Source organism: Fringilla coelebs (genome assembly GCF_963513975.1).
Source record: "Fringilla coelebs genome assembly, chromosome: 27".
Lineage (NCBI taxonomy): Eukaryota > Metazoa > Chordata > Aves > Passeriformes > Fringillidae > Fringilla > Fringilla coelebs.
Genome location: NC_140053.1, coordinates 382,382 through 395,879, shown reverse-complemented (window position 1 = coordinate 395,879; position 13,498 = coordinate 382,382). Strand labels below are relative to the sequence as shown.

The following is a 13,498-nucleotide window of genomic DNA, read 5'->3' as shown; positions in this document are numbered from 1 at the left end:
TTTGGGACCTTAAATCCCAAATGGGCAGGGACACCTCCCACCATCCCTGGATTTGGACACTCTCAGGGATAGAGTTTTAAATTTAAATTTTTAATTTTGAATCAGGATTTACCCACCTCCATCTGCAGCACTTGCTGGAGCCTCTCCATGATGACCAGGGTGGTTTTTTGGACAGCAGGATAACAGTCCTTGGCACTGTTTTTCACTATTTCCATCAGGGATTCATAGGCAGAACTCCTCAAGTTATTCTGGTGTCCATCAGGTCTGCAACAGAAGGAGGAAGATTTGCAGCTCCAAGTGCTTGGAAACAGATTTTTTTTAATTTTAGTAAACCAGCAACAGCTCCATTTGAGTGCTGTGACAAGCAGGAGCCACTTGAAAAGCCCTGAAATAAAGGGAATTTGTGAAGCCGCTCCTGGCAGCTTTCTTTTGAACGATTTTCAGTTTTTGAAATGATTTTCTGTAGCTCCCACAACAAGGAGAGGGACAGAAGGAGCCTCGGAGCTGTGTCAGGTGAGCAGCACTTCAGAGCCCCTCCCAGACACCCCGAGGGTGTGAAATTCGGAATTAAGGCACCTGAGACGACGGAAGGGCCCCAGAGCCTGCAGCCAGACACTCCACTCCTGCCTGGATGTAAATGCAGACAGGGAGAGTTTAAACTTTGAACTGGGACAAGGTTTTTAAGGAGAATCAGCAGCAAAAAAAGCTCCATCAGTCCATGGAGCTGATCCAGGGACTGAACCTGGAGCTGTCAGATTTACGTGACCTTAAGACACCATAAAATTTGAGTTTTGGCCTTTTTTTCCCTGCATTTGAGAGCAAAATATTTTGCCTCATCTATTTTCTGTTTCAGCTGGGATGGGAATGGGAGATTAAGCGGGTGCCTGGCTCTTCTGGGAGCACCTGGAAGGGATGGAACCCACACAAAAACCCTCAGAAAAGGAACAAAAAGGGGTCCCTGACCATGTCCTGCTGCAGCTCCTGATCAGCCAGGGCCCTGCAGCCAAAGGGGCTGAGCCTCGTGACTGCACAAGAGGGGCAGAGACTCACAAATGTGGAGTTAAACTTGGAGATTTGAGGGAAAATGGGGGAGTTGTGAGGGGAAAATGTGAGGGGAAAATGGGGGAGACGTGAGGGGAAAACGTGAGGGGAAAATGTGAGGGGAAAATGTGAGGGGAAAATGTGAGGGGAAAATGTGAGGGGAAAATGTGAGGGGAAAATGGGGGAGACATGAGGGGAAAATGTGAGGGGAAAATGTGAGGGGAAAATGAGGGAGACATGAGGGGAAAATGTGAGGGGAAAATGGGGGAGACATGAGGGGAAAATGTGAGGGGAAAATGTGAGGGGAATATGGGGGAGATGTGAAGAGAAAAATGTGAGGGGAAAATGGGGGAGACATGAGGGGAAAATGTGAGGGGAAAATGAGGGACACATGAGGGGAAAATGGGGGAGACATGAGGGGAAAAAGTGAGGGGAAAATGGGGGAGACATGAGGGGAAAATGGGGGAGACGTGAGGGGAAAATGTGAGGGGAAAATGGGGGAGAGGTGAGGGGGAAATGTGAGGGGAAAAAAGGGGAGAGGTGAGGGAAAACAGGAGAAATTTGAAGGAAAAGGGAGAAGGGACACTTCTGGACTTCCTAAAACCAGATATGGACAAAATTATGAGAAATTATTCAGTGGGAAGGGCTGTTTTCCTGCATCCTCTATTCCTCTGGGTTTTTTTAATCCCAAATAAAGCCAGGTTTAAAGCCAACACCAGATCTCAGGTGCCAGGAGGAGCCCGAAAGGTGGAGTGGGGAATACCGAGCCAAGGTGTTTTGGAGAGGCTGCTGTACCTGTCGGCGGTCTCCAGCAGTTTCTGCACTATCAGCTCGAAGGAGGAGGACAGGCAGTAGGTCGCTGGCTCTTCCTGATCATCAGCCACGTCCGCGGCTTCATAGGCAGCTTCAGCAAGGCTGGAGAAGGCCTGGACACAAAACACCAAAATATCCATTGGCTTTCCACCCTCACAGCTCCACAAAGTCAGATTTCATCAGTTTTCGTTCAAAAAAAAAAGATTAAAAACCCCCCAAAACCAAAAACAACAAAAAAACCCAAAACAACAACAAAGAATCCCACAAAACAAAAAGCCAAACACAAAAAACAACAACAACAAAAATATCCCCAAAGAAGTGTGAGGGATGAACGATTCCAGAGCAGTTTAACTGTGCTATAGGTGGGTGAGGGGAGCTAAATCTCCCTGATTTTTTTATTTTACTCCAAAAACAGCCAGGAATCATCATCAGGAGAGAAAACCGCCTGGATGTTTGCCAGGATAACGGAGCAGGGAAAACCCCGGTGTGCTGAGGAACCTCTGGAATTGTACAGAGAAGGGATCCTGTCGCTTGTAGGGGTTGTTTTGACAGCAAAATCCTCCTCCCCAGCTCAGCCTGCAGGAGCAGCTCCTGGGCGGCAGTGGGGACATGGAGACCACACAAAGCATCAGGAGAAAATAAATCCTGCTTCCCAAATTATTCCCGGATCACTCCAGGAGCAGGCCTGGGTTTGGGCCTCGAGGCAATCCAATAAAAAGCTTAACCCAAAAACTCCTTTTTCCAACCCCACAACAGCAGGGACAGCTCCCACAACATTCCCACACTAGAGGCAACTGCTACACTCAGCGAATATCTGCATTTTTTTTCCTGAAATTCTACCTTTTTCCTTTGTTTTTTCCTGCCAGAGCCACAAAATAGAGCTGGGATAATTAAAGTGTCAACCAGTGTTTGCGGGGGGAGCAAGCCATGGATTAACTGTGGAATTCACTAAAGTGTGTGTGTATAAATAGATAAAATCACACTAAAAATTATATAAATACATTAAATTATACAAAAATATCTATTTATATACACATATTAAATTATATAAAGATAGAAACCAATATAAATACAGAAAGTTATGTAATAAACAATATAAATACATAAATGGGTCTAGCTTTATAGATTAATTTTCATTTATATATTTTAAATTATAATCAATGAAACCCCCAACAGGAAGGTGGAGCCAGGCTCTGCTCGATGATAAATGGAGAGATTTGAAGGAAAATGGGGGAGATGTGAGGGGAAATGGGGGAGACCCGTGAGGGGAAAAAGGGGGAGATCTGTGAAGGGGAAATGTGAGGGGAAACGAGGGAAATGGGGGAATTCGTGAGGGGAAAATGTGAGGGGAAAATGTGAGGGGAAAATGGGCAAGATTCGTGAGGGGAAAAGGGGAGATCCCTGAGGGGAAAACAGGGGAGATCCCTGAGGGGGAAATGTGAGGGGAAAATGGGGGAAATGTGAGGGGAAATGGGGGAAATGTGAGGGGAAAACAGGCAAGATTCATGAGGGGAAAAAGGGAGAGATCCGTGAGGGGAAAATGTGAGGGGAAAACGGGAGATTTGTGAGGGGAAAATGTGAGGGGAAACTGGGGGAAATATGAGGGGAAAACGGGGGAAATGTGAGGGGAAAATGGGGGAGATTCGTGAGGGGGAAATGGGAGGGGAAAACAAGGGAGATTCCTGAGGGGAAAATGTGAGGGGAAAATGGGGGAAATGGGGGAATTCGTGAGGGGGAAATGTGAGGGGACACAGGTGAAATTTGTGAGGGGAAAATGAGGAAAACATGCGAGATTTGGTCGGACAAGACCAAACAAGCCCAAGGCATGTCCAGGGTGGATATTAAGGAAAACTCCCCATGGAAAAAGCCCCAGGCATCTGCACAAGCTGCCTGGAGCAGGGCTGAACTCTGAACTCCCAATCCCTGGAACTGCCTGTGTCATGTAGCCATCCCAGTGTCCACTACAACTGCCCACCGAGCTCATGGAGGAGCACAGAGAGCCAGCACAACTGAGCTGGCACAGCGCTCGGACCCAGTGACACCAGAATCCTCCAGAACTGCTGTTCCCCATGGATCAGAGCCCCTGCAGGGCTGAACTCTGAACTCCCAGTCCCTGGAAGTGCCCACCAAATTCATGGACGAGCACAGAGAGCCAGCACAACTGAGCTGGCACAGCGCTCGGACCCAGTGACACCGGAGCCCCCGGAGCCGCTGTCCCCTCCTCACCCAGCAGACGTTGGTGGCCACGCGGGGCTCGGCGCCCAGCCCCTCCATCAGGCACTGCAGCAGCGGTGCCAGGTAGATGTCGTTGATGGCGGCCTCGGGCAGCATCTCGCAGATCCTGCCCACGGTCCAGGCCGTCGTGTCCCTGACCACCACGCTGGGATCCTTCATCAGCTCTATCAACGTCGGCATGGCCTGCAAGGAGCCAGGAGGAACCAGGGGAGTAAAAAAATCCTGCATTTGTCCCAGCCCTGTGGTTGATTTAGGATATATTTTGTTCTATTTTGTATTAATGGCTCTGTTCCTTAACCCCTTTTCCAAATACCTTCACCAACGATGGTTTTACTCAGCATGCAGAAAGTGACAGCAGCTTCTACACTTAGTAAATATTGTATTTTTCACTCCTTCAAATGCATTTCTCCCCATATCCTTTCCTACCAGAGTCCCAAATCAGACTTGAGGTAACTTAATGTGACTGCCAGATTATGGGACAATGCAGGATTTGGATTTGAGATGTTCTCCTCTAATTAACCCCAATTAAACCCTCACACAAACCCAACACCCTCCCCTGAAGAACCCCACAATTTTGGGCTGCAAACCCTGATTTTCCTTAAAAGAAACCCTCACACAAACCTCACACCCTCCCCTGAAGAACCCCACGATTTTGGGCTGCAAACCCTGATTTTCCTTAAATTAAAACCTCACACAAACCCCACACCCTCCCCTGAAGATGTTGAGGTGCAAGAGGTGAAGATTTTGAGATGACGAACCCCACGATTTTGGGCTGCAAACCCTGATTTTCCTTAAATGAAACCCTCACACAAACCCAACCCCTTCCCCTGAAGAACCCCACGATGTTGAGCTGCAAATCCTGATTTTCCTTAAATTAAAACCTCACACAAACCAAACACCCTGCCCTGAAGAACCCCGTGATGTTGAGCTGCAAACCCTGATTTTCCTTGAAAGAAACCCTCACACAAACCTCACACCCTCCCCTGAAGAACCCCACAATTTTGGGCTGCAAACCCTGATTTTCCTTAAATTAAAACCTCACACAAACCCCACACCCTCCCCTGAAGATGTTGAGGTGCAAGAGGTGAAGATTTTGAGATGACGAACCCCACGATTTTGGGCTGCAAACCCTGATTTTCCTTAAATGAAACCCTCACACAAATCCAACCCCTTCCCCTGAAGAACCCCGTGATGTTGAGCTGCAAACCCTGATTTTCCTTAAAAGAAACCCTCACACAAACCTCACACCCTCCCCTGAAGAACCCCACGATTTTGGGCTGCAAACCCTGATTTTCCTTAAACCAACCCTCACACAAACCCAACCCCTTCCCCCGAAGACCCCCATGATTTTGGGCTGCCAGAACCGACCTGTATGACTAAGGGTTTGAGCTGGTTGGGCTCGGGCCCCTCCAGGATGCAGCCGAAGGCCATGACGGCCGCGTCGCGGTAGCGCCAGTCGGGGTTCTTGATGTGCTCCTTGATGAAGGGCAGCACGTGGGGGACGATGTCGTCCTCGCAGCACGTGGCCAGCAGCATCAGGCACACCCCTGCTGCCTTGCAGGGGTTCCAGTCGTCGTCGTCGTCGTTCTCGTCCTGACAGAAACACACACCGCGCCATGCCTGCCTTGAGCTTGGGCTTCTCTCGGATTTTACTGCTGCTTTAGTGTTTTCATAAAATGATATTTTATGAAAAATCCTTTCCTCAGGATTTTTCCTCCTGAGAAGCTGAGAGGCCTCAGGAACAAATGTAAACAGTGATTGTCTGCTGCTGTGGGATCCAACAGGTGGATCTGGGATGGGTCTCATGTGGTTGTTTCTAATTAACGGCCAATCACAGTCCGGCTGTCCAGACTGTCTTGGTCAGAGACAAACCTTTGTTATTCATCCCTTTTCTATTCTTAGCCAGCCTTCTGATGAAACCCTTCCTTCTATTCTTTCAGTATAGTTTTAATATAATATATACCATAAAATAATAAATCAGCCATCTGAACATGGAGTCATTTTCTCGTCTCTTCCCTCATCCTGGGACCCCTGTGATGACTGTCACACTTTAGCGTGTGAGTCTGAGATTGGCACTGAGGGCTGGTGAGCTCTCTTCATAGAGCAGGGAGATAAAATAATTCCTTTTACAGCTTGGGACCAAGGACAATCATACAAGTTACAGGCCCAAGAGCAAATTCTGTCAGGAATAGAGGGAATCACCAAACCTCTCTGGAAACCACAAATCCTGGGAAGCACAGCTCCAGTAAATCCCTGGAAGTGTTTAACAGGGACTGGGGCTTCAAAAATCCCAGGAACTGGAGCCCCCATGAGGCAGGGGCTGTGGAATATTTGGTTTAATATCCCAAATATTCCAAATAGGAATAGAGGGAATCACCAAACCCCTCAGGAAACCACAACCCCTGGGGTGAGGTCAGGGGAAAGGGGGCAAGTCCCAGTCTCAGCCCAAAAACTGCTGCATCACTGGCTCAGAGTGGTGCATGAGAGCTCATCACAGACCAGGGACTGCTGCCTCCTGAGCCACTTTGGGATCCAGGTGGGAGCAGAGGAACCCAAACCCCTGAGCTGCAATTCCCTCAGGGAAGGTGGCACTCACCTGTTTTGTTAAGGTCTGGGTTAGAATAGGGACCAAATATTGCAGTGCCCCCTTGGCATAGAACTTGCTGGTGTGCTCTGGGGGCCGTCCTTGCTCTGCTGCCTGGAGAGGAGAAAAAGAGGTGAAAAGTTTATTTTCATCAATATTTTTATCCGTTTCTATATAATTTTCTATTTTTTCAGCATTAAAAGGGTAAATGATCAACTCCAGGAGACACAAATTCCCTTTTTTACCCCCCCTCTCCTCCCCAGCACGAATTCTAAGCTGCCTCAAGGGCAGTTTGCACTGAGTTAAATATTCCAAAATCCACTTTAATTCCTCATCCCTCCTCACAGGGCACAATTATCCCCATTTTCACTTGGCTGTCAGGTGTAATTACCAAGTGACCCTGAGGTGAAGGAGCAAAAGGTTTGGAGCAAATAAACCCCACCCCACTGCTGCTGCCTGTCCTTTTATCCTTGGGTTTTTTCATTTTTTGGGAATGCAAGCATAAAAAAAGATTTAGCTGCTTTTAAAAAGTGGATGTGATTCATGCAGAGCCCTTCAAAGTTCCAGCTGTTATTGATCTCCACAGATAATTTCTGCAAACAGCATCTGCATGCAGAACAAATTCCCCAAATTCCTCTCCAGCCCCAGCCATTCCACAGGATAATTACTTTGATTTCATCCAGAATTCCAGGTCTGACTCATAAATCATGGATTTTAGGGAATGTGAACCATCTTTTGGAAGAAAAGTCATAACTGTGGCCAACCCCAACGTTTTGGACATTATTTCATTAATCCCATGGATTATTTCCAGGAAAAACATGGGAGAGCCCTGTGATAGGAGCTGCATGTGGATTTAGGGGGAAATAGGGAATGAGAATGGTAAAATTGGGTTATTTGAACAAAAACCACCAGGCTGGGACAAGCTGGGACAGTGGGAGGCATCCCTGCCCATGGCTGGGAATGGATGGGATTTAAGGTCCTTCCAACACATCCATCCCAGGATTTTGGGACTAACAGGAATTCCAAATGCAGAGACAGCCAAAAGCCCCCTGGGGGAGCAGAACCTGGGCCAGAACCAAGTGAGGAGATAAAAACTCCCCCCAAAGGAGGAGCCAAAAAGTCCCAAATGAGGAACTAAAAACTCCCAAATCAGGAGCTGCAAACTCTAAAAGGGAGAGCAAAAAACTCAATTCCCAAATGAGCTAAAAAGTCCCAGAGGAGGAGCTGAAAACTGCCAAGGGAGGAGCCAAAAACTCAACTCCCAAAGGAGCTAAAAACCTCCAAAAGGAGCCAAAAATCCCCAAAGGAGGAGCCAAAAACTCAACTCCTAAAGGAAGAGCTCAAAACTCAAAAATGAAGAATTAAAGGTCCCAAAAAGAAGCGCCAAAATCTCTTTTAGGACTTCTCAGATGGTGCTGTGAGCCCAAAACCTGCTGGGAATTTCCCCACTTCCCCCTGGAACAGCAGGAGGAGCTCCGGGGGTGGCCAAAGCCAGGAATGGCAGATTCCAGGGGAAAAGCAGGGGATCCCAGGGGATGGAGGGATGGATGAGGGGATGCCCAGGGGTGCCAGGGCATGGATGAGGGGATGGATGAGGGGATGGATGAGGGGATGGATGAGGGGATGGATGAGGGGATGGATGAGGGGATTCCCAGGGAATGTCAGGGGATTGATGAGGAGATTCCCAGGGAATTCCCAGGGATAGATGAAGGGATGCCCAGGGGATCCCAGGGGGTGGATGGAGGGATGAGGGGATGCCCAGGGGTGCCAGGGCATGGATGAGGGGATGGATGAAGGGATGGATGAGGGGATTCCCAGCGATGGATGAGGAGATGGATGAGGGGATGGATGAGGGGATTCCCAGGGAATGTCAGGGGATTGATGAGGAGATTCCCAGGGAATTCCCAGGGATGGATGAAGGGATGCCCAGGGGATGCCAGGGGATGGATCAGGGGATGGATGAGGGGATGCCCAGGGATGGATGAGGGGATGCCCAGGGGATGGATGAGGGGATTGATGAGGAGATTCCCAGGAGATTCCCAGAGGATGCCCAGGGGATGCCCAGGGATGGATGAGGGAATACCAGGGGGTTCCCAGGGGGTTCCCAGGGGGTTCCCAGGGGGTTCCCAGGGGGTTCCCAGGGGATTCCCAGGGGTTCCCAGGGGATGCCCAGGGGATGGATGAGGGAATACCAGGGGATGCCCAGGGGGTTCCCAGGGGGTTCCCAGGGGGTTCCCAGGGGTTCCCAGGGGATGCCCAGGGGTGCAGCCCCACCTCGGAGGCCTCGATGGCCAGGTCCATCTCCTCGTCGCACACGTTGGACCAGAACTCGATGCCCTGCAGAGCCACCTCGTCTATGTCGCTCTTCATGGCCTCGATCGTGATCTGCCGGGGCACAAAAAGGAGATTTTGGGCACCCACCCCGCCTGAACTCATCCTGCTTCCTGGGAGGGCAGGGGGAGATGGGGCACTGCGGGAAATTACACTCTTTGAGGTTTAAAATTACAAATAATCGGATTTTTCCCCCCTATGTTATCACCTCAAACTGAGGTTTTTGTCCCATTTGGAATCTCAAGGATGGGGTTTTTAGGGATTTTTTATGGATTGAGATTCCCAGGGACACAAAGGAAAATCAGGAATGGAAGTTTTTGAAGAGGTGGCCTTCAGAGAAATAAAAACGGAAAATGTAAACAGAAATTGAGGGATATTTGGGAAACAAAGATGAGAAATATAAATATAAACAAAGGAAAATCAGAGAAATAACCGTGAGAAATACAAACAAAGGAAAATCAGAGAAATAACCGTGAGAAATATAAACAAAGGAAAATCAGAGAAATAACCGTGAGAAATATAAATATAGGAAAATAAGAGAAATAAACGTGAGAAATATAAATATAAACAAAAGAAAATCAGAGAAATAAACATGAGAAATACCAATACAAGTATAGAGAGAGAAGAGAAAAAAAACCCCGAGAAATACAAATGGGGGAAATTACAGAAATATAAACAGAGGAAAAGCAGGAAAATAAATATCAATATAAACACAGGGAGATCAGCCAAAAAAAGTGAGAAATATAAATTCAAGTGGGGAGAAATCAGAGAAATAAACCTGAGAAAAATACAAATGGGGGAAAATACAAGCAGAGGAAAATCAGAGGAATAAATGTGAGAATTAGAAATAAAATTTCTTTATTTATTATAAATAAACAATTTATTAGATATTAACTTATTTAACATACTACTGACACATTATTAACATATATTAATATCTTAATATAGAAGTATTATTATATCAAGACATTATATTAATAGATAATTCCTTAGTATTTATTAAATTATTATGTTTATTATAAATAAATAACTTCATAAATAATTATAAAATTATTTTATAACTGAAACATAGAGCACTCACGGCAAAGAGGGCAGGCCCCATGTAGGTCTCCATATATTGATAATAAAGGGACATTATCTTCACCAGGTTCTGTAAGGCAGCCACTCGTACCTGGGGCAGAAAAAGACGCCCAATTTCACACAGTTTTCTTGGTTTTAATATATTTTTGGCAGGCAGAGATTCCCCAGGAAGGGAATTTTGAATTTACTCACCCTTGTGTCTGGACACTGTGTGGCTTCACAGACTACTTGCATAATAAAGTGCCTTTCAGACTGCAAAAAAAAAAGAAATGAAACAACATTAAAAGGGGTTTAAAGAAGAATTCGAGCCTTTAAAGACTTCCCAGGGAGGGTGAATTGAGGTCTGGACCAGCACAGGCACAGGGCACCACTCCCTGCTCTATTTTAAACCTTTTTTTCCCAAAAATGGGAATATTTCCCCCCCCAAAATGGGAGTATTTTTCCCCAAAATTGGGGAAGGTTTTTTCCCCCAAAATGAAAGTGTCTTTTTCCCCAAAAACTGAAGTGCTTTTTTCCTCCACAAAATGGGAATCCAAAACTTCCATTTCAAGGCTGTCCAAAGTAAAGACACGGCAGAACTTCAGAATTCAAAAATCCTGCTGGTCCCTGAATTATTTCAGCAATTTCTTAAAAAAAAAAAAAAAAAAGGGGGGGGAAAAAGGGAAAAAAGAAGGAAAAGAAGGGGAAAGGCCAGCGCTGCCCTCCCTGCAGAGGCCCAGAGCTGGATCCCAGTCTCAGGTTCCACAGGATTTATCCATCAAAACTCAGCGTGGTGCATGAACCCTCATCACTGACCGGGACCAGCAACCCCTCCCGAGATTTTGGGGAGTTTTGAGGTTTTTCCTCACCTCTTTGTCAAAGTTTGCTTTGGTGAATTCCAAAGAGTTCAGGAGTGCGTTGGTAGCTGCAAGCTTCACATTGTTGCTGGGCTCCTCCTTTCTCATTCCCTGGATTATGGCAGTCAGGATTTCATTGGATTTGTCCTGGAGCTGCTCTGGATCCTGAAAAAAAAACATTTAAAAAAATCTGGATAAACTTACTTATGATTCAAATAGATTTTTCCACGTTTTCAAGCAGTAGAATCTACAAAGAATCTACAAATAAAAGAGATTTTTTTTTTTGGCCAGAATCTACAAATAAATGTTTTAGAAAAATTTTAGGATAAACCAGGAAATCCTGGGAAATCCAAGGAATTCCTGCAGCACCTGGGATGGGAATGAGAAGCCTGAACTGAGCACAAATCCTCCAGAAACCCCCTGGCCAGAGGAAATCCCAGATTTTCCAGCCCAGGGAGGATCCCAAGGCTGGGCCCTGCTTTCCCCAGGACGTGGATGCGGAGCTGAGGTTTTCCCTCAGCCCTGCGGGGACACGGAGCCTCCAGATTCCCTTCAGGAACCGTGACCTGGATTTGGGGTGGGAAAGGAGGTCAGGCCTTCCAGGAACCTGCCTGGAGCTGCCAGCAGGGGGGAAAAGTCTCCTGGAAATCAGGGAATCCCCTCCAGAGCTGTAAAAATCTCCTGGAAATCAGGAATTCCTGAAGGTTTGGAAAGCTCTCCAGGATCATCAAAGCTTCCTGGGAATCCTTAAGGTCGGGAAAGTCCCCCAAGATGATTTTAAGGAAATCAGGGAATCCCCTCCAGGAGGACACAACTCTCCTGGAAATCAGGAATTCCTTAAGGTTGGAAAAGCCCAAATCATAAAGCTTCCTGGGAATCCCTAAGGTCAGGAAAGCCCTCCAAGATCATATAAAATTGTCTTGGAAATCAAGGAATCCTTAGGGTTGGGAAAGCCCCTCAAAAGCATTTTAAAGTCTCCTGGAAATTAGGGAATTCCCTCCAGGAGCACAAAAGCCTCCTGGGAATCAGGGAATCCTCAAGGCCAGGGATTCCCCTCCAGGATCACCAAGTGGGAGAATAGTGGAGTGTCCTGAGTGGAAAGGGATCCTCCAGCCCAGCTCCTGACCTGCAGGACACCCCAAAATCCCACCCTGTCCCTTGGAGCCCTGTCCAAATGCTCCTGGAGCTCTGGCAGGTTTGGCCTCATGACCAACCCCAAAAACTCTGAGCTCAAAAAACCCAATGCAAAGAATCCAAGATAAAATCCAACCAAAAAATCCAACCCTAAGCCCGACCCAACAAACCCAACTCAAGAAACTCAAAAAAATCAACCCAAAATCAAACCATAAACCTGGCCCAAAAAAGTCCAACTCGAAGAACTCAATCCTAAACCCAACAAATGCAAAAAACTTCAACCCAAAAACCTCAATCCAAAATCCAAGCCAAAGAATCCAAGCTAAAGAATCCAAAAAACTCCAACCCAAAATCCAACCCAAGGAATCCAACCCAAAACCCCCCAAAAACTTCAACCCAAGAACCAATCCAACCCAAAATGCAATCCAAAGAATGCAAGACAAAACCCAACTCTAAACTGAGCCCAAAAAATCAAAGAAACTCCAACCCAAGAACCAATCCAACCCAAAATCCAACCCAAAGATCCCAGAAACTCCAACCCAAAATCCAAGCCAAAGAATTCAAAAAACTCCAACCCAAAGAACCAATCCACCCCAAAATCCAACCCAATGAACCCAGCAAACCCAAGCCAAGAAACCCAAGCCAAGAAACCCAAGCCAAGCCAACAACCCCAAGCCAACAAACCCAACAAACCAAAGCCAACCCAAGAAACCCAACCCAAGCCAACCCAACAACCCCAAGTCAATCCAACAAACCCAAGCCAAGCCAACCCAAGAAACCCAACCCAACAAACCCAAGCCAAGCCAAGCCAAGCCAACAAACCCAGCCCCAGCGCGGCACGGCCCCCGCTCCCTCCGGCCCCCGTGCCCGTCCCCTGGGCAGAGCCCGGGGCACTCACGATGTCCTGGCAGATGTAGCCGATGGCCTCGAGCGTGGACTCCTTCATGTGCTCGGTGCTGTGCTGGTTGGTGACGTTGGCCACCAGCTGTGGGATCAGCTCCGGCCACTGGTTCATGGGGATCTCGGCGCAGGCGATGCCGGCCACGCACTGCGACGCCGAGCTGGGCCGGTACGTCTCGGTGCCCAGCGTCTGCAGCACCTGCACGGCCAGGAAAATAGGGGATAAAACACCCCAGAGACCCCAAACCTGCCAGACAGGGATAACACACCCCAGAGACCCCAAACCCGCCAGACAGGGGGATACAACACCCTAGAGACCCCAAACCCGCCTGATGGAGGGATAAAACACCCCAGAGCTGGGCCGGTACGTCTCGGTGCCCAGCGTCTGCAGCACCTGCACGGCCAGGGAATGGGGGATAAAATACCCCAGAGACCCCAAACCCGCCAGACAGGGATAACACACCCCAGAGACCCCAAACCCGCCTGACGGGGGGATACAACACCCCAGAGCTGGGCCGGTACGTCTCGGTGCCCAGCGTCTGTA

At 47.8% G+C, this 13,498-nt stretch overlaps 1 protein-coding gene across 2 annotated transcripts in view; it reads right to left on the bottom strand.

Moving 5' to 3' along the window:
- KPNB1 (karyopherin subunit beta 1) overlaps positions 1–13,498 on the bottom strand; it is a gene marked incomplete at its 3' end in the record, with an annotated part of 30,055 nt that overhangs the window by 11,034 nt on the left and 5,523 nt on the right. For both annotated transcript variants that reach the window (XM_084222376.1, XM_084222377.1), the window contains exons 4-13: positions 12,953–13,153; positions 10,933–11,085; positions 10,277–10,336; positions 10,086–10,175; positions 8,948–9,058; positions 6,686–6,787; positions 5,458–5,682; positions 4,081–4,272; positions 1,837–1,967; positions 117–264 (exon numbers count right to left, since the gene is read on the bottom strand). In XM_084222376.1, coding sequence (XP_084078502.1) covers positions 117–264; positions 1,837–1,967; positions 4,081–4,272; positions 5,458–5,682; positions 6,686–6,787; positions 8,948–9,058; positions 10,086–10,175; positions 10,277–10,336; positions 10,933–11,085; positions 12,953–13,153 — 1,413 coding nt within the window. The remainder of the gene's footprint in view (positions 1–116; positions 265–1,836; positions 1,968–4,080; positions 4,273–5,457; positions 5,683–6,685; positions 6,788–8,947; positions 9,059–10,085; positions 10,176–10,276; positions 10,337–10,932; positions 11,086–12,952; positions 13,154–13,498) is intronic.